This window comes from Pseudophryne corroboree, chromosome 6 (assembly GCF_028390025.1).
Source record: "Pseudophryne corroboree isolate aPseCor3 chromosome 6, aPseCor3.hap2, whole genome shotgun sequence".
Classification (NCBI taxonomy): domain Eukaryota; kingdom Metazoa; phylum Chordata; class Amphibia; order Anura; family Myobatrachidae; genus Pseudophryne; species Pseudophryne corroboree.
In genome coordinates, this window is record NC_086449.1 from 683,300,387 (window position 1) to 683,321,988 (window position 21,602).

The window sequence follows — 21,602 nt, forward strand, 5'->3', positions numbered from 1 at the left end:
AAGCATCCCTGATGTCTCGGGACACCAGATAGTCCCCTTCTTCCCGGTTCGTTATCACTGCTCTGAGTGACTCCATCTTGATTTGAACCTTTGTAAGTGTTCAAATTTTTTTAGATTTAGAATAGGTCTCACCTAGCCTTCTGGCTTCAGTACCACAATATAGTGTGGAATAATACCCCTTTTCTTGTTGTAGGAGGGGTAATTTAATTATCACCTGCTGGGAATACAGCTCGTGAATTTTTTCCCATACTGCCTCCTTGTCGGAGGGAGACCTTGGTAAAGCAGCCTTCAGGAGCCTGCGCAGGGGAAACGTCTCGACATTCCAAACTGTACCCCTGGGATACTACTTGTAGGATCCAGGGGTCCTGTACGGTCTCAGCGTCATGCTGAGAGCTTGTCAGAAGCGGTGGAACGCTTCTGTTCCTGGGAATGGGCTGCCTGCTGCAGTCTTCTTCCCTTTCCTCTATCCCTGGGCAGATATGACTCTTATAGGGACGAAAGGACTGAAGCTGAAAAGATGGTGTCTTTTTCTGCAGAGATGTGACTTAGGGTAAAAACGGTGGATTTTCCAGCAGTTGCCGTGGCCACCAGGTCCGATGGACCGACCCCAAATAACTCCTCTTCCTTTATACGGCAATACACCTTTGTGCCGTTTGGAATCTGCATCACCTGACCACTGTCGTGTCCATAAACATCTTCTGGCAGATATGGACATCGCACTTACTCTTGATGCCAGAGTGCAAATATCCCTCTGTGCATCTCGCATATATAGAAATACATCCTTTGAATGCTCTATAGTCAATAAAATACTGTCCCTGTCAAGGGTATCAATATTTTTAGTCAGGGAATCCGACCAAGCCACCCCAGCTCTGCACATCCAGGCTGAGGCGATCGCTGGTCGCAGTATAACACCAGTATGTGTGTGTATATACTTTTTATGATATTTTTCCAGCCTCCTGTCAGCTGGCTCCTTGAGGACGGCCCTATCTATAGACGGTACCGCCACTTGTTCTGATAAGCGTGTGAGCGCCTTATCCACCCTAAGGGGTGTTTCCCAACGCGCCCTAACTTCTGGCGGGAAAGGGTATACCGCCCATATTTTCTATCGGGGGGAACCCACGCATCATCACACACTTCATTTAATTTATCTGATTCAGGAAAAACTACGGTAGTTTTTTCACATCCCACATAATACCCTCTTTTGTGGTACTTGTAGTATCAGAAATATGTAACACCTCCTTCATTGCCCTTAACGTGTGGCCCTAATAAGGAATACGTTTGTTTATTCACCGTCGACACTGGATTCAGTGTCCCTGTCTGTGTCTGTGTCGACCGACTAAAGTAAACGGGCGTTTTAAAACCCCTGACGGTGTTTTTGAGACGTCTGGACCGGTACTAATTGTTTGTCGGCCGTCTCATGTCGTCAACCGACCTTGGCGCGTGTTGACATTATCACGTAATTCCCTAAATAAGCCATCCATTCCGGTGTCGACTCCCTAGAGAGTGACATCACCATTACAGGCAATTGCTCCGCCTCCTCACCAACATCGTCCTCATACATGTCGACACACGTACCGACACACAGCACACACACAGGGAATGCTCTGATAGAGGACAGGACCCACTAGCCCTTTGGAGAGACAGAGGAAGAGTTTGCCAGCACACACCAAAAACGCTATAATTATATAGGGACAACCTTATATAAGTGTTTTCCCTTATAGCATCTTTTTTATATATTTCTAACGCCAAATTAGTGCCCCCCCTCTCTGTTTTAACCCTGTTTCTGTAGTGCAGTGCAGGGGAGAGCCTGGGAGCCTTCCCTCCAGCCTTTCTGTGAGGGAAAATGGCGCTGTGTGCTGAGGAGATAGGCCCCGCCCCTTTTTTCGGCGGCCTCGTCTCCCGCTCTTAACGGATTCTGGCAGGGGTTAAATATCTCCATATAGCCCCCGGAGGCTATATGTGAGGTATTTTTAGCCAAAAAAGGTTTTCATTTGCCTCCCAGGGCGCCCCCCTCCCAGCGCCCTGCACCCTCAGTGACTGCCGTGTGAAGTGTGCTGAGAGGAAAATGGCGCACAGCTGCAGTGCTGTGCGCTACCTTAAGAAGACTGAGGAGTCTTCTGCCGCCGATTCTGGACCTCTTCTCGTTTCAGCATCTGCAAGGGGGCCGGCGGCGAGGCTCCGGTGACCATCCAGGCTGTACCTGTGATCGTCCCTCTGGAGCTAATGTCCAGTAGCCAAGAAGCCAATCCATCCTGCACGCAGGTGAGTTCACTTCTTCTCCCCTAAGTCCCTCGTTGCAGTGATCCTGTTGCCAGCAGGACTCACTGTAAAATAAAAAACCTAAGCTAAACTTTTCTAAGCAGCTCTTTAGGAGAGCCACCTAGATTGCACCCTTCTCGGCCGGGCACAAAAATCTAACTGAGGCTTGGAGGAGGGTCATAGGGGGAGGAGCCAGTGCACACCACCTGATCCTAAAGCTTTACTTTTTGTGCCCTGTCTCCTGCGGAGCCGCTATTCCCCATGGTCCTTTCAGGAACCCCAGCATCCACTAGGACGATAGAGAAAGTATTTTAGTTTAGGTTTTTTTATTTTCAGAGAGCTTCTGCTGGCAACAGACTCTGCTACGTGGGACTGAGGGGAGAGAAGCAAACCTACTAACTGCGGCAAGGCTGCGCTTCTTAGGCTACTGGACACCATTAGCTCCAGAGGGATCGAACACATGTACCTAACCTTGATCGTCCGTTCCCGGAGCCGCGCCGCCGTCCCCCTCGCAGAGCCAGAAGTACAGAAGCAGCAGAAGCATGAAGACATCGAAATCGGCGGCAGAAGACTCCTGTCTTCACTTAAGGTAGCGCACAGCACTGCAGCTGTGCCCCATTGCTCCCGCAGCACACCCGCACACTCCGGTCACTGTAGGGTGCAGGGGGGAGGCGCCCTGGGCAGCAATTAAGGTACCCTTTGGCAAAATAATACATATATCCAGTCAGGCACTGGATATATGTTCGAGCCCCCGCCATTTTTTACATATAGAAGCGGGACAGAAGCCCACCGCTGAGGGGGCGGGGCCTTCTTCCTCAGCACACCAGCGCCATTTTCTCTTCACAGCTCCGCTGGAAAGACGCTCCCCAGGCTCTCCCCTGCAGTATCCAGGTGCAAAAAGGGTAAAAAAAGAGAGGGGGGGGGGCACATAAATTTAGGTGCAAACGTTCACAAACAGCAGCTACTGGGTAATCACTAAGTTACAGTGTAACCCCTGGGTTATATAGCGCTGGGGTGTGTGCTGGCATACTCTCTCTGTCTCCCCAAAAGCCTTTGTGGGGTCCTGACCTCAGTCAGAGCATTCCCTGTGTGTGTGCGGTGTGTCGGTACGTCAGTGTCGACATGTTTGATGAGGCAGGATATGTGGAGGCAGAACAAGTGCAGATGAATGAGGTGTCGCCGCCGACGGTGCCGACACCTGATTGGATGGATATGTGGAAGGTGTTAAAGGATAATGTAAGCTCCTTACATAACAGGATGGATAAAGCTGTAGCCTTGGGACAGTCAGGGTCTCAACCCATGCCTGATCCTACAATGCAGAGGCAGTCAGGGTCTCACAAGCACCCACTATCCAAGATGGTTGACACAGATGCCGACACGGAGTCTGACTCCAGTGTCGATGACGATGACGCAAAGTTGCAGCCTAAAATGACTAAAGCCATCTGCTACATGATTATAGCAATGAAGGATATATTGCACATATCAGAGGAAAACCCTGTCCCTGACAAGAGGGTTTATATTCCCCCTTCACGTGAATTGAATGAATTATCTGAAAAAGCGTGGGATTCCCCTGATAGGAAAGTAGTAATTTACAAGAGATTACTGATGGCGTATCCTTTCCCGCCAACGGACAGGTTACGCTGGGAATCCTCCCCTAGGGTAGACAAGGCGTTGACACGCTTATCTAAGAGGGTGGCCCTGCCGTCTCAGGATACGGGCGCCCTAAAGGATCCTGCGGATAGGAAGCAGGAAGGTATCCTGAAGTCTGTTTATGCACATTCTGGTACTCTTCTGAGGCCAGCTATTGCTTCGGCCTGGATGTGTAGTGCTGTAGCAGCATGGACTGATAATCTCTCAGAGGAGATAGATACCCTGGACGGGGAAACTGTTCTACTGACCCTGGGACATATCAAGGACGCTGTCCTATATATGCGCGATGCCCAGAGGGACATTTGCCTGCTGGGCTCTAGAATAAACGCAATGTCCATTTCTGCCAGAAGGGTCTTATGAACTCGGCAATGGATAGGGGATGCAGTCTCTAAAAACACATGGAGGTTTTGCCTTATAAGGGTGAGGAATTATTTGGGGACGGTCTCTCGGACCTAGTTTCCACTGCTACGGCAGGAAAGTCAAATTTCTTGCCTTATGTTCCCTCACAGCCGAAGAAAGCACCTTATTACCAAATGCAGTCCTTTCGTTCGCAAAAGAGCAAGAAAGTCAGAGGGGCATCCTTTCTTGCCAGAGGCAGGGGTAGAGGAAAAAAGCTGCACCATGCAGCTAGTTCCCAGGAACAAAAGTCCTCCCCGGCTTCCACTAAATCCCCCGCATGACACTGGGGCTCCACAAGTGGAGCCAGGAGCGGTGGGGGCGCGTCTCCGAAATTTCAGCCACCAGTGGGTTCGCTCACAGGTGGATCCTTGGGCTATACAAATTGTGTCTCAGGGATACAAGCTGGAGTTCGAAGTGACACCCCCTCACCGTTACCTAAAATCGGCCTTGCCAGCTTCCCCCATGGAAAGGGAGGTAGTGCTGGCGGCAATTCACAAGCTATACCTCCAGCAGGTGGTAGTAAAGGTTCCCCTCCTTCAACAGGGAAGGGGTTACTATTCCACTATGTTTGTGGTACCAAAACCGGACGGTTCGGTCAGACTCATCTTGAATTTAAAATCCCTGAATATTTATCTGAGGAAATTCAAGTTCAAAATGGAAATCGCTCAGAGCGGTCATTGCAAGCCTGGAAGAGGGGGATTTCATGGTGTCTCTGGACATCAAGGATGCTTACTTGCATGTCCCCATTTATCCGCCTCATCAAGAGTACCTCAGGTTTGTGGTACAGGACTGTCATTACCAATTCCAGACGCTGCCGTTTGGCCTGTCCACGGCACCGAGAATATTTACCAAGGTGATGGCGGAGATGATGGTGCTCCTTCGGATGCAAGGAGTTACAATTATCCCATACTTGGACGATCTCCTCATAAAGGAGAGGTCCAGGGAGCAGTTACTGATCAGCGTAGCACACTCTCAGGAAGTGTTGCGGCAGCACGGCTGAATTCTGAATATTCCAAAGTCGCAGCTGATCCCTACGAAGCATCTGCCCTTCCTGGGCATGATTCTGGATACAGGCCAGAAGAAGGTTTTTCTCCCAGAGGAGAAGGCTCAGGAGCTCGTGACTTTGGTCAGGGACCTCCTGAAACCAAAACAGGTGTCGGTGCATCACTGCACGCGAGTCCTTGGAAAGATGGTGGCGTCATACGAAGCCATTCCCTTCGGCAGGTTCCATGCCAGGATCTTTCAGTGGGATCTGTTGGACAAGTGGTCCAGATCGCATCTTCAGATGCATCGGCTGATCAACCTGGCCCCCAGGGCCAGAGTGTCTCTTCTGTGGTGGCTGCAGAGTGCTCACCTCCTCGAGGGCCGCAGGTTCGGCATACAGGACTGGTTCCTGGTGACCACGGATGCAAGCCTCCGAGGATGGGGGGCAGTCACTCAAGGAAGAAACTTCCAAGGGCTGTGGTCAAGTCAGGAGACTTGTCTGCACATAAATATCCTAGAACTAAGGGCCATATACAACGCCCTAAGCCAAGCGGAGCATCTGCTTCGAGACCAACCAGTGCTGATTCAGTCAGAAAACATCACTGCAGTGGCCCATGTCAACCGACAGGGCGGCACAAGAAGCAGGGGGGCGATGGCAGAAGCCACCAGAATTCTTCGTTGGGCGGAGAATCACGTGCAAGCACTGTCAGCAGTGTTCATTCCGGGGGTCGACAACTGGGAAGCAGACTTCCTCAGCAGACACGACCTCCACCCGGGAGAGTGGGGACTTCATCAAGAAGTCTTCACGCTGATTGCAAATCGATGGGAACTCCCACAGGTGGACATGATGGCGTCACGCCTCAACAAAAAGCTAAACAGGTATTGCGCCAGGTCAAGGGACCCTCAGGCGATAGCTGTGGACGCACTAGTAATACCATGGGTGTTCCAGTCGGTCTATGTGTTTCCTCCTCTTCCTCTCATACCCAAGGTGCCGAGAATTGTAAGAAAAAGAGGAGTGAGAACAATATTCATTGCTCCGGATTGGCCAAGAAGGACTTGGTACCCGGAACTGCAAGAAATGCTCACAGAGGACCCATGGCCTCTGCCTCTCAGACAGGACCTGTTACAACAAGGGCCCTGTCTGTTCCAAGACTTACCACGGCTGCGTTTGACGGCATGGCCGTTGAACGCCGGATCCTAGTGGAAAAGGGCATTCCGGATGAAGTTATTCCTACGCTGATAAAGGCTAGGAAAGACGTAACAGCAAAACATTATCACCGTATATGGCGAAAACATGTTGCTTGGTGTGAGGCCAGGAAAGCCCCTACAGAGGAATTCCAGCTTGGTCGATTCCTGCACTTCCTACAGTCAGGAGTGACTATGGGCCTAAAATTAGGATCCATAAAGGTCCAGATTTCGGCCCTATCCATTTTCTTTCAAAAGGAACTGGCTTCACTGCCTGAGGTTCAGACGTTTGTTAAGGGAGTGCTGCATATTCAGCCCCCTTTTGTGCCACCAGTGCCACCTTGAGATCTTAACGTGGTCTTGGGTTTCTTGAAATCCCACAGTTTTGAGCCACTTAAGACCATGGAGCTAAAGTATCCCACATGGAAAGTGGTCATGCTGTTGGCCTTAGCGTCTGCTAGGCGTGTGTCAGAATTGGCGGTTTGTCATGTAAAAGCCCCTATCTGGTTTTTCATATGGACAGGGCAGAATTGCGGACTCGTCCGCAATTTCTACCAAAGGTTGTGTCTTCGTTTCATTTGAACCAACCTATTGTGGTGCCTGCGGCTACTCGTGACTTGGAGGATTCCAAGTTGCTGGACGTGGTCCGGGCTTTGAAGATTTAGGTTAACAGAACGGCTGGAGTCCGGAAGACTGACTCGCTGTTTATCCTGTACGCATCCAACAAGCTGGGTGCTCCTGCTTCAAAGCAAACTATTGTGCGCTGGATCTGTAACACGATTCAGCAGGCTCATTCTGCGGCAAGATTGCCGCATCCAAAAATCAGTGAAAGCCCACTCCACAAGGAAGGTGGGCTCTTCTTGGGCGGCTGCCCGAGGGGTCTCGGCATTACAGCTTTGCCGAGCTGCTACTTGGTCGGGTTCAAACACTTTCGCAGGATTCTACAAGTTTGATACCCTGGCTGAGGAGGACCTTGTGTTTGCCCATTCGGTGCTGCAGTCATCCGCACTCTCCCGCCCGTTTGGAGGCTTTGTTATAATCCCCATGGTCCTTACGGAGTCCCAGCATCCACTAGGACGTTAGAGAAAATAAGTATTTACTCACCGGTAATTCTATTTCTCGTAGTCCGTAGTGGATGCTGGGCACCCGTCCCAAGTGCGGACTTTTTGCAATACGTGTATATAGTTATTGCTTAATAAAGGGTTATGTTATATTGGCATCCTTTGGTTGATGCTATGTTGTTTGTTCATACCGATAACTGGGTAAGGTTATCACAAGTTATACGGTGTGATTGGTGTGGCTGGTATGAGTCTTACCCTGGATTCCAAAATCCTTTCCTTGTAATGTCTGCTCTTCCGGGCACAGTTTCCTTAACTGAAGTCTGGAGGAGGGGCATAGAGGGAGGAGCCAGTGCACACCAGGTAGTACTAAATCTTTCTTTAGAGTGCTTAGTCTCCTGCAGAGCCCGTCTATTCCCATGGTCCTTACGGAGTCCCCAGCATCCACTACGGACTACGAGAAATAGATTTACCGGTGAGTAAAATCTTATTTTTCTCATACGTCCCAGAGGATGCTTCAAGAACCATGGGGTTTATACCAAAGCTCTAGAACGGGCGGGAGAGTGCGGATGACTCTGCAGCACTGATTGACCAAGAGGTCCTCCTCAGCCAGGGTATCAAACTTGCAAAATTTCGCAAAGGTATTTGATCCCGACCAAGTAGCAGCTCGGCAAAGCTGTAATGCCGAGACCCCTCGGGCAGCTGCCCAGGATGAGCCCACCTTTCTAGTAGAATGGGCTTTAACCGATTTCGGTAACGGCAATCCTGCCGTAGAATGAGCCTGCTGAATCGTATTACAGATCCAGCGCGCAATAGTCTGCTTAGAAGCAGGAGCCCTAATCTTGTTGGGAGCCCACAGGACAAACAGAGCCTCTGTTTTCCTAAGCTGCGCCGTCCTGGCGACATAGATCCTCAAAGCTCTGACCACATCGAGAGACTGACTCCGCCAAGGCGTCAGTAGCCACTGGCACCACAATTGGCTGGTTAACATGAAATGATGAAACCACTTTTGGCAGAAATTGTTGACGAGCTCTCAACGCCGCTCAATCAGCATGGAAAATCAAATAGGGGCTTTTGTGAGACAAAGCCGCCAACTCAGACACTCGCCTTGCAGACGCCAAGGCCAACAACATGACCACTTTCCAAGTAAGGAATTTTAACTCAACCTTGCGCAAAGGTTCAAACCAATGTGATTGCAAGAATTGCAACACCACATTAAGATCCCATGGTGCCACTGGGGGCACAAAGGGAGGTTGGATGTGCAGCATGCCTTTTACTAAGGCCTGAACTTCTGGAAGTGAGGCCATTTCTGAAAAAAGATCGACAAGGCCAAAATCTGTACTTTAATAGAGCCTAACTTTAGGCCTGCATCCACACCTGCTTGTAGGACATGGAGCAACCGCCCCAGGTGAAATTCTGCTGTAGGAGCCTTCTTGGATTCACACCAAGACACACATTTCTCGAAAAACAGTGGTAATGCTTTGCCAGTACTTCTTTTCTAGCCTGAAGTAGTGTGGGAATGACTTCACTGGGAATACCCTTTCGGGCTAGGATTTGGCGCTCAACCACCACGCCGTCAAACGCAGCCGCTGTAAGTCCTGATACACGCACGGCCCCTGTTGTAACAGGTCCTCACGAAGAGGAAGAGGCCAGGGATCTTCTATGAGCAACTCCTGAAGATCTGGATACCAGGCCCTTTTTGGCCAATCCGGAACAATGAGGCTAGCCTGAACCCTTGTTCTTATAATTTTTATCACCTGTGGAATGAGTGGAAGGAACACATAGACCGACTGAAACACCCACGGTGTCACTAGGGCGTCCACCGCTATCACTTGAGGGTCCCTTGACCTGGAACAATATCTCTGAAGTTTCTTGTTGAGGCGGGATGCCATCATGTCTACTTGAGGAACTCCCCAACGACTTGTCACTTCCTGGCTCGACCACTTTGCCTGAAAGTTTCTTCCCTGTGTGACTGCTCCGCAGCCTCGGAGGCTTGCATCTGTGGTCACCAGAATCCAATCCTGAATCCCGAACGTGCGTCCCTCCAGAAGGTGAGAACTGTGTAGCCACCACAAAAGGGAAAATCTGGTCCTGGGAGATATAATTATTTTCCAGTGCATGTCCAGGTGACACCCGGACCGCTGGTCCAACAGGTTCCACTGAAACACCCTGGCATGGAACCTGCCATATGGGATGGCTTCGTAGGCCGCCATCATCTTCCCCAGCAACAGAGTGCAGTGAAGAACTGACACCTTTGCCGGTTTCAGAATCTGTTTTACCATGTTCTGTATGTCCAGAGCTTTTTCCACAGGAAGAAAAAATTTTCTGCAATTCTGTATCCAGAATCATACTCAGAAACGACAGCCGTATCGTTGGATCCAACTGTGATTTTGGCAAATTTAGGAGCCAACCGTGTTGTTGCAGAGTCGTCAGTGAAAGGGCAACATTCTTCAACAATTGCTCCTTGGACCTCGCCTTTATGAGGAAATCGACCAAGTACGGGATATTTGGGAATCCCTGCTTGCGCAGGAGAACCATAATTTCCGCCATTACTTTGGTGAAAATCCTTGGAGCCGTGGACAGACCAAATGGCAACGTCTGAAATTGGTAATGACGATCCTGCACAGCAAATCTCAGGTAAGCTTGAAGTGGAGGATATATGGGGACATGTAAGTAGGCATCTTTTATGTCTACCGACACCATAAAATCCCCCCCCCCCCCCCTCCAGACTGGAGATCACTGTTCGTAGAGACTCCATCTTGAACTTGATTATTTTAAAGAAATTAAGGGATTTTAGGTTTAGAATCGGTCTGACTTAGCCATCCGGCTTCGGGACCACGAACAGGCTCGAATAAAAACCTTCCCACTGTTGAGATAGGGGTACCGTGCCAATCACTTGATTCTGACACAACTTTAGTATCGCAGCACTTACTATCTCCCTTTCTGGAAGAGAAGCTGGCAAGGCAGATATGAAAAATCGGTGAAGGGGCACGTCTTGAAACTCTACCTTGTAGCCCTGGGTTACTATGTTTACTATCCAAGGATCCAGGTCCGAGTGCACCCAGACCTGACTGAAAAGTTGGAGACGTGCCACCACTGGTGCGGACTCCCGCAGAGGAGCCCCAGCGTCATGCGGTGGATTTGGTAGAAACCGGAGAGGACTTCTGCTCCTGGGAACTTGCCACAGCCTTTGACCTTTTTCCCCGTCCTCTTCCCCTCGTAGCCAGGAAGGAGGACCCACATCCTTTTCTGACTTTATTGGGCCAAAAGGACTGCATCTGATAGCGAGGCGATTTCTTCTGCTGTGCAGGAACATAAGGTAAAAATGAAGACTTACCCGCGGTAACCGTAGACACCAGGTCAGTGAGTCCATCGCCAAACAAGACCCTACCGTTAAACGGTAGAGACTCCATCGCCTTCTTAGAGCCAGCGTCAGCATTCCATTGATGAATCCACAACGCTCTCCTTGCTGAGACTACCATGGCATTGGCCCTTGACCCCAAAAGGCCAATATCCCTTACAGCTTCTTTTAAATATGCTGCAGCGTCCCTGATGTGACCCAGAGTCAAAAGCACTCTATCCCTGTCTAGGGTATCTACCTCAGATGACAAGTTATCTACCCACCTTTCAATAGCGCTACTCACCCATGCCGCAGCAACGGAAGGTCTGAGCAGCAGCAACCCTGTACATAAATGGATTTTAGTGTATTTTCCAGCTTACGATCCGCAGGATCCTTTAGGGCTGCCATGTCAGGGGACGGAAGTGCCACCTTTTTGGATAGACGCGATAAAGCTTTGTCTACCGTGGGGATCAACTCCCACCTTTCCCTGTCCCCAGGGAGGGAACAGATATGCCACTGGAATTCTTTTGGGAACATGTATCTTTTTGTCAGGATTTTCCCAAGCTTTTTCAAAAAGTGTGTTCAGTTCATGAGAGGGAGGAAACGTTACCTTAGGTTTCTTTCCTTTAAACATACAGACCCTAGTATCAGGAACAGCAGGGTCCTCAGTGATATGTAATACTTCTTTTATTGCCACAATCATGTACTGAATACTCTTAGCCAGTTTTGGATGTAATCTGGCATCACTATAGTCGACACTGGAATCAGAGTCCGTGTCGGTATCTGCTATCTGGGTAAATGCACGTTTCTGTGACCCGGAAGAGGTCTGGGCCTGTGACAAGGCATCTTCCATGGATTTTCTCCTTGTCTGGTTCTTAGACTCAGATTTATCAAATCTCTTAGTCAACTTAGTCACACATGCGTTTAAAACACTCAACATTCACCCAATCATCCGTCGGCGGTGCTGACTGTCACTCTCACAGTATTTTCTGTCCCCACTCCAGCCTCCTCCTGGGAAGAGCACTCGGCCTCAGACATGTCGACACACACATACCAACACCCACAAGCACACTGGGGCTATAGGAGACAGACCCACAGTAAAGCCTGCCAGAGAGACACAGAGTTCAGCCAGCTCACACCCAGCGCCTATCCCGGTACTGAAACAAGACTGGCCAGACCTATATTATATTATATATTCTAATTAATATATACACACACATATATACACACATATATATACCTGGACAGTTACCCCGGCACTCATTATCCACAGCGGGATACGTCTCGCTCCGGTGCCCTCCCCCTCCGGTGCCCTCCCTCCCTCCCTCCGGTATGGACAGCAGTTGAAGAAAGAGGCAGCACTCGGAGACTATACAATCAATGTGTATTGAAAAAAATGTACAATCAACGTTTCGGGGACCAGTTCCCCTTCTTCAGGAAGAAGGGGAACTGGTCCCCGAAACATTGATTGTATAGTCTCCGAGTGCCGCCTCTTTCTTCAACTGATATAGAGATATAGATATAGATATATATAGAATATTTTTATTTATTTATTTTTTCTAACAGCCGGCACTCCCTGGATAGCTTGTAAATACCTGGCCTAGATGCTCTCCTATGGGTCACTCAGATCCCTAGATACCAATCGCAATGCAAAGAGGCACTCCTGGACTTCTAAATAGGTGAAACAAATGCGGTGATTTAATTCTGCCATCACTGAAGTCTTCTGATCTTCTCATACTCACCCGGCTTCTGTCTTCTGGCTCTGTGAGGGGGGTGACGGCGCGGCTCCGGGAACAAGCAGCTAGGCGTACCAAGTGATCGAACCCTCTGGAGCTAATGGTGTCCAGTAGCCTAAGAAGCAGAGCCCTTGAACTCAGAAAAAGTAGGTCTGCTTCTCTCCCCTCATTCCCACGATGCAGGGAGCCTGTTGCCAGCAGGTCTCCCTGAAAATAACAAACCTAATAAAAGTATTTTTCTGAGAAACTCTGGAGAGCTCCTCAGTGTGCATCCAGTCTCACTGGGCACAGAATCTAACTGGAGTCTGGAGGAGGGGCATAGAGGGAGGAGCCAGTTCACACCCATTCAAAGTCTTAGTGTGCCCATGTCTCCTGCAGATCCCATCTATACCCCATGGGTCTTGAAGCATCCTCTAGGACGTACGAGAAAAAAAAAAAAAAAAAAGTTATCCATAGCATCATAGAAAAAAAGTTAACCATAGATCTTCCTGCCCGGACTACTTTTTTTTTAGTGCAGGGGTTAATGCCTGGTGATCAGTGTTATCACAAACATTAGCTTTCATGTACTGTAAATACCCCCATCTTTGTAGGTGGTGGAGGGTAGAGTCAGAGGGACTTAAATGGTCCAATCACCATGTCCCATGCTTCATTTGCAATGGTGACAAATTTTTCAAACCCTGCCTTAACATTTCCATTATATAAAAGAAAAATATCAATTGAATAAAGATAACTTACCTTTGTTATATAGCTTAAGCCTCTGCTGTACAGATGTAATTGCTCCCAGTACAGACAGACGGTTCACACGCGATTTGATGTTTGACGCTGTACCAAACTCATCTGCCAACATTTTGGCTACTCTTGAAATTTGGTCTTTGGGAGGAATGATCAATGAGATCATGCTTGTGCCATTTCTGTGGTGATGAAAAAATTTGATCAGAGGACTTTAGGAAAAGATACATGAAATTACAATGTAGACACTAGTGAACAGGGCAATAATATAAATACTAGACAATCCTAGACATGACAATGATGTGTAGGCAGGTGGACCTGTAGAGGACAAGAACAGGTCACAAAAACGAGTGAAAAACGTTGATTTATTTTGACAAATTAAGCTGAATGTTGTACAGGATTAAAACTGTGGGGTAGAGGGTATCCAGTTTTCAAAAGAAAAGGTAACAGACCTTGCAAAAGTTATAGTAAGGTGTATGTGGAAGGTGTATGAACTACTCTTAGCCAGGAAACTACACTGTGTGAAAGCCTCAGCATATGGGATGAAAGAAAGATCATTTAAAACCAGGAAACATTGACAGACAATCTATATCTGCAAAGCCCATTTTGCCATGACTAAAGTTGTTAATCTGGTGTGCAACAAAGCACCTAATTGGCAAAATATCCATCCATTGACTGGTAACAAAGATATCTCCTTAGCATACTGTCAAATAAAAACTCAACAGCCAATAGTACATGTCAATAGTGGTGGGAATCACAGTAGGGAACAAAAACAAAAAAAAAAAAACACATTGGGCTCAATTCAATTCTGAGAGCGTTGAATAGCGCTGGGAATTAGCTCCAGTCCAACCAGCAATGTCCCTATTAACACAAGAACAACTCACCAATGAGAGGCTTGGAGGACAGTGGACTAAAGGGGGGGTACAAACGGAGCGAATGTTCAGCTAATTTCTAAGCAATCAGACCAGATTGCTTAGAAATTAGCTGAACATTGCTCCGTTTGTAGGGGTGCCGGCGACAGCGATGCGCGCTGCTATCGCCGGTTCCAGAATCTAGCAGGTCACTAATTTCACCGCTGGGTGAAATGAGCAGCCCCCGTGTGTGTCGCCCTCGGGGGGAGAGATGTGTGCTGAGCGGTCTGTGCGGCCCTTTAGGTGCATATTTCCTAAACTGCAGTTTGTTAGGTTGTGTACACACGGTGAGATATTTTCTTTCTATTTTGACACCCCAAGGGCCAGGGGTGAAGCCCGAGGCTGTCCCGCCCCCCCCATTCAAGGGCAGCGGATGGGAGGCTGATAGCCTTGTGTCAAAATAAAGAATATTGCTTTTTGTAGCAGAACTACAAGTCCCAGCAAGACTCCCCCGCAAGCTGGTACTTGGAGAACCACAAGTACCAGCATGCAGGGGGGGGGGGGGGGGACGGGCCCGCTGGTACCTTTAGTTCTACTGCAAAAAAAAAAACCGTACACACACCGTGATAGTAAAACTTTATTACATACATGCACACCGACACACACATACTTACCTATGTTGACACGCCGACTCAGTCCCCTTGTCCACGTAGAATCCACGGTGTACCTGTAAATAAAATTATACTCACCAAAATCCTGTGTAGATCTGTCCTCTTCTGCTTGTAATCCACGTACTTGGCAACATAATAAAACGCAAACCCGATCCACGCACTGAAAGGGCCCTTTCCCCGACTGCCGAGACCCCCCCGTGACTCCTGTCACAGAGGGTCCCTTGAGCCAATCAGGAAGCGCCACGTCGTGGCACTCTCCTGATTGGCTGTGCACTTCTGAACCGTCAAGCGGCGCACTCGAGATACAATGTAGCACATAGGCGATCCATTGTATCCACTGGTGGGAACTTTGCGTCAGCGGTTGAGTTAACTCGCAGTCAACCACTGACCGCAAAGTTCCCACCATTGAATATAATGGAGCGGCATAGTGCTATGCGCCGCCTGACAGTTCAGTCGCAGGCTTGCTGGGACTTGTAGTTCTGCTACAAAATCCAATATTCTTTATTTTGACACAAGGCTATCAGCCTCCCATCCGCCGCCCTTGAATGGGGGGGGGGACCCCTTGATTTAAGGGGTCTCCACTCCTCCAGGGTACCCCGGCCAGGGGTGACTAGTTGGGGATTTAATGCCACGGCCACAGGGACCGGTATAAAAGTGTCCCCCGGCTGTGGCATTATCTCTCCAGCTACTGGAGCCCGATGCTGGTGTGAAAAATATGGGGGACCGCTACATCTTTTGTCCCCCGTATTTTTTGCACCAGCACTGGACGCAGAGCCCGATGCTGGTTGTTAAAATACGAGGGATCCCCTGTCATTCTTTTTCACCCTATTTTTACAACCAGGACCGGCTCAAAGAGCCAGAAGCTGGTTATGCTTAGGAGGGGGGACCCCACACATTTTTCAGGGTTTTTAACCCATTCCCACTGAAAAACATGCTCTGAGCTCTCCATATTATTTTAGTCAGTAAAAAAAAATAAAAAATAAAAATAAGAATTTACTTACCGATAATTCTATTTCTCGTAGTCCGTAGTGGATGCTGGGGACTCCGTCAGGACCATGGGGAATAGCGGCTCCGCAGAATACAGGGCACAAAAGTAAAAGCTTTAGGATCAGGTGGTGTGCACTGGCTCCTCCCCCCATGACCCTCCTCCAAGCCTCAGTTAGGATACTGTGCCCGGACGAGCGTACACAATAAGGAAGGATTTTGAATCCCGGGTAAGACTCATACCAGCCACACTGTACAACCTGTGATCTGAACCCAGTTAACAGCATGATAACAGCGGAGCCTCTGAAAAGATGGCTCACAACAATAATAACACGATTTTTGTAACAATAACTATGTACAAGTATTGCAGACAATCCGCACTTGGGATGGGCGCCCAGCATCCACTACGGACTACGAGAAATAGAATTATCGGTAAGTAAATTCTTATTTTCTCTGACGTCCTAAGTGGATGCTGGGGACTCCGTCAGGACATGGGGATTATACCAAAGCTCCCAAACAGGCGGGAGAGTGCGGATGACTCTGCAGCACCGAGTGAGAGTACTCCAGGTCCTCCTCAGCCAGGGTGTGCCCCTGACCAAGTAGCAGCTCGGCAAAGTTGTAAAGCCGAGACCCCTCGGGCAGCCGCCCAAGATGAGCCCACCTTCCTTGTGGAATGGGCATTTACATATTTTGGCTGTGGCAGGCCTGCCACAGAATGTGCAAGCTGAATTGTACTACACATCCAACTAGCAATCGTCTGCTTAGAAGCAAGAGCACCCAGTTTGTTGGGTGCATACAGGATAACAGCAAGTCAGTTTTCCTGACTCCAGCCGTCCTGGAAACATATTTTCAGGGCCCTGACAACATCTAGCAACTTGGAGTCCTCCAAGTCCCTAGTAGCCGCAGGTACCACAATAAGCTGGTTCAGGTGAAACGCTGACACCACCTTAGGGAGAAACTGGGGACGAGTCCGCAGCTCTGCCCTGTCTGAATGGACAATCAGATATGGGCTTTTGTGAGACAAAGCCGCCAATTCTGACACTCGCCTGGCCGAGGCCAGGGCCAACATCATGGTCACTTTCCATGTGAGATATTTCAAATCCACAGATTTGAGCGGTTTAAACCAATGTGATTTGAGGAATCCCAGAACTACGTTGAGATCCCACAGTGCCACTGGAGGCACAAAAGGGGGTTGTATATGCAGTACTCCCTTGACAAACTTCTGGACTTCAGGAACTGAAGCCAATTCTTTCTGGAAGAAAATCGACAGGGCCGAAATTTGAACCTTAATGGACACCAATTTGAGGCCCATAGACACTCCTGTTTGCAGGAAATGCAGGAATCGACCGAGTTGAAATTTCTTCGTGGGGCCTTCCTGGCCTCACACCACGCAACATATTTTCGCCACATGTGGTGATAATGTTGTGCGGTCACCTCCTTCCTGGCTTTGACCAGGGTAGGAATGACCTCTTCCGGAATGCCTTTTTCCCTTAGGATCCGGCGTTCAACCGCCATGCCGTCAAACGCAGCCGCGGTAAGTCTTGGAACAGACATGGTACTTGCTGCAGCAAGTCCCTTCTTAGCGGCAGAGGCCATGAGTCCTCTGTGAGCATCTCTTGAAGTTCCGGGTACCAAGTCCTTCCTGGCCAATCCGGAGCCACGAGTATAGTTCTTACTCCTCTACGTCTTATAATTCTCAGTACCTTAGGTATGAGAAGCAGAGGAGGGAACACATACACCGACTGGTACACCCACGGTGTTACCAGAACGTCCACAGCTATTGCCTGAGGGTCTCTTGACCTGGCGCAATACCTGTCCAGTTTTTTGTTCAGGCGGGACGCCATCATGTCCACCTTTGGTTTTTCCCAATGGTTCACAATCATGTGGAAGACATCCGTGTGAAGTCCCCACTCTCCCGGGTGAAGGTCGTGCCTGCTGAGGAAGTCTGCTTCCCAGTTGTCCACTCCCGGAATGTACACTGCTGACAGTGCTATCACATGATTTTCCGCCCAGCGAAGAATCCTTGCAGCTTCTGCCATTGCCCTCCTGCTTCTTGTGTCGCCCTGTCTGTTTACGTGGGCGACTGCCGTGATGTTGTCCGACTGGATCAGCACCGGTTGACTTTGAAGCAGAGGTCTTCCTAGGCTCAGAGCATTGTAAATTGCCCTTAGCTCCAGTATATTTATGTGGAGAGAAGTCTCCAGACTTGACCACACTCCTTGGAAATTTCTTCCCTGTGTGACTGCTCCCCAGCCTCGAAGGCTGGCATCCGTGGTCACCAGGACCCAGTCCTGTATGCCGAATCTGCGGCCCTCTAGAAGATGAGCACTCTGCAGCCACCACAGAAGAGACACCCTGGTCCTTGCAGACAGGGTTATCATCCGATGCATCTGAAGATGCGATCCGGACCACTTGTCCAACAGATCCCACTGAAATATCCTTGCATGGAATCTCCCAAATGGAATTGCCTCGTAAGAAGCTACCATGTTTCCTAGGACTCGCGTGCAGTGGTGCACCGACACCTGTTTTGGTTTTAGGAGGTCTCTGACTAGAGATGACAACTCCTTTGCCTTCTCCTCCGGGAGAAACACCTTCTTCTGTTCTGTGTCCAGAACCATCCACAGGAACAATAGACGCGTTGCAGGAACCAGCTGCGACTTTGGAATATTCAGGATCCAGCCGTGCTGTTGTAGCACTTCCCGAGCTAGTGCTACTCCGACCAACAACTGTTCCCTGGACCTCACCTTTATAAGGAGATCGTCCAAGTACGGGATAATTAAAACTCCCTTTTTCCGAAGGAGTATCATCATCTCGGCCATTACTTTGGTAAATACCCTCGGTGCCGTGGACAGACCAAACGGCAACGTCTGGAATTGGTAATGACAGTCCTGTACCACAAATCTGAGGTACACCTGGTGAGGAGGGTAAATGGGGACATGGAGGTAAGCATCCTTGATGTCCAGTGATACCATGTAATCCCCTTCCTCCAGGCTTGAAATAACCGCCCTGAGCGATTCCATCTTGAACTTGAATCTTTTTATATACGTGTTCAAGGATTTCAAATTTAAAATGGGTCTCACCGAACCGTCCGGTTTCGGTACCACAAACATTGTGGAATAGTAACCCCTTCCTTGTTGAAGGAGGGGAACCTTGACTATCACCTGCTGCGAATACAGCTTGTGAATTGCCTCTAGCACTGCCTCCCTGTCCAAGGGAGTCGCTGGCAAGGCAGATTTGAGGAAACGGCGAGGGGGAGACGTCTCGAATTCCAGCTTGTACCCCTGAGATACCACTTGTAGAATCCAGGGATCCACCCGTGAGCAAGCCCACTGATCGCTGAAGTACCTGAGATGGGCCCCCACCGCACCTGGCTCCGCCTGTGGAGCCCCAGCGTCATGCGGTGGACTTAGAGGAAGCGGGTGAGGACTTCTGTTCCTGGGAACTGGCTGTATGGTGCAGCTTTTTCCCTCTACCTCTGCGCAGAAAGGACGCGCCTCTAACCCGCTTGCCTTTCTGGGGCCGAAAGGACTGTACCTGATAATACGGTGCTTTCTCTGGCTGTGAGGGAACATGGGGTAAGAACGCCGATTTCCCAGCTGTCGCTGTGGAAACTAGGTCCGAGAGACCATCCCCAAACAACTCCTCCCCCTTGTAAGGCAAAACTTCCACGTGCCTTTTAGAATCTGCATCCCCTGTCCACTGCAGAGTCCATAAACCCCTCCTGGCAGAAAATAAGAATTTACTTACCGATAATTCTATTTCTCGTAGTCCGTAGTGGATGCTGGGGACTCCGTCAGGACCATGGGGGATTAGCGGGCTCCGCAGGAGACAGGGCACATCTAAAAAGCTTTTTAGGTCACATGGTGTGTACTGGCTCCTCCCCCTATGACCCTCCTCCAAGCCTCAGTTAGGTACTGTGCCCGGACGAGCGTACACAATAAGGAAGGATCTTGAATCCCGGGTAAGACTCATACCAGCCACACCAATCACACCGTATAACTTGTGATCTGAACCCAGTTAACAGTATGATAACAAAACGAAGTAGCCTCTGAAAAGATGGCTCACAACAATAGTAATAACCCGATTTTTGTAACAATAACTATGTACAAGCATTGCAGACAATCCGCACTTGGGATGGGCGCCCAGCATCCACTACGGACTACGAGAAATAGAATTATCGGTAAGTAAATTCTTATTTTCTCTAACGTCCTAGTGGATGCTGGGGACTCCGTCAGGACCATGGGGATTATACCAAAGCTCCCAAACGGGCGGGAGAGTGCGGATGACTCTGCAGCACCGAATGAGAGAACTCCAGGTCCTCTTTAGCCAGAGTATCAAATTTGTAAAATTTTACAAACGTGTTCTCCCCTGACCACGTAGCTGCTCGGCAAAGTTATAATGCCGAGACTCCTCGGGCAGCCGCCCAGGATGAGGCCACCTTCCTTGTGGAATGGGCATCTACATATTTCGGCTGTGGCAGGCCTGCCACAGAATGTGCAAGCTGAATTGTACTACAAATCTAGCGTGCAATAGACTGCTTAGAAGCAGGAGCACCCAGCTTGTTGGGTGCATACAATATAAACAGCAAGTCAGACTTTCTGACTCCAGCCGTCCTAATATATATATATATATTTATATTTTTAGGGCCCTGACAACGTCTAGTAACTTGGAGTCCTCCAAGTCCCCAGTAGCCGCAGGCACCACAATAGGTTGTTTCAGGTGACAACGCTGACACCCCTTTAGGAAGAAACTGGAGACGAGTCCCAGTTCTGCCCTGTTCAAATGGAAAATTTTAATATGGGCTTTTGTAAAACAAAGCCGCCCATTCTTTTTGACAATCGCCTGGCCGAGGCCAGGACTAACAACATGGTCACTTTCCATGTGAGATATTGGTCAACAGCATGGTCACTTTCCATGTGAGATATTTCAAATCCACAGATTTGAGCGGTTCAAACCAATATGATTTTAAGGAATCCCAACACTATGTTGAGATCTCACGGTGCCCCTAGAGGCACAAAAGAACTGTATATGGAATACACCCTTTACAATCTGGACTTCAGGAACTGAAGTCAATTTTTTCTGGAAGAAAATCTACAGGGCCGAAATTTAAATCTTAATGAACCCCAATTTGAGGCTCAAAACACTCCTGTTTTCAGGAAGTGCAGAATCGACCTAGTTGAATTTCCTTCGTGGAGCCTTCCTGGCCTTACCCACGCAACATATTTTCACCACATGTGGTGATGACGTTGTGCGGTCACCTCCTTCCTGGCTTTGACCAAGGTAGGTATGACCTCTTATGGAATGCCTTTTTCCCTTCAGAATCCGGTATTCAACCGCCATGCCGTCAAACGCAGCCGCGGTAATTCTTGGAAAAGACATGGTACTTGCTGAAGCAAGTCCCTTCTTAGCTCCCCAGGCCCTTAGTCCTCTGTGAGCATCTCTTGAAGCTCCGGGTACCAAGTCCCTCTTGGCCCATCCGGAGCCACTAGTATAGTTCATACTCCTCTATGTCTTATAATTCTCAATACCTTGGTTATGAGAAACAGAGGAGGGAACCCATACACTGACTGGTACACCCCCGGTGTTACCAGAACATCCACAGCTATCGCCTGAAGGTCTCATGACCTGGCGGAATACCTGTCCCGTTTTTCGGGCGGGACGCTATCATGTCCACCTTTGGTCTTTGCCAACGGTCCACAATCATGCTGAAAAACTTCCCTATGAAGTTTCCACTCTCCCGGGTGGAGGTCATGCCT

At 49.1% G+C, this 21,602-nt stretch overlaps 1 protein-coding gene across 2 annotated transcripts in view; it reads right to left on the reverse strand.

The window, feature by feature from the left end:
* The window catches only part of ETF1 (eukaryotic translation termination factor 1), a 311,645-nt gene that overhangs the window by 276,818 nt on the left and 13,225 nt on the right, over positions 1–21,602 (reverse strand). For both annotated transcript variants that reach the window (XM_063928292.1, XM_063928293.1), the window contains one exon: positions 13,347–13,522. In XM_063928292.1, the coding sequence (XP_063784362.1) occupies positions 13,347–13,522 (176 nt within the window). The remainder of the gene's footprint in view (positions 1–13,346; positions 13,523–21,602) is intronic.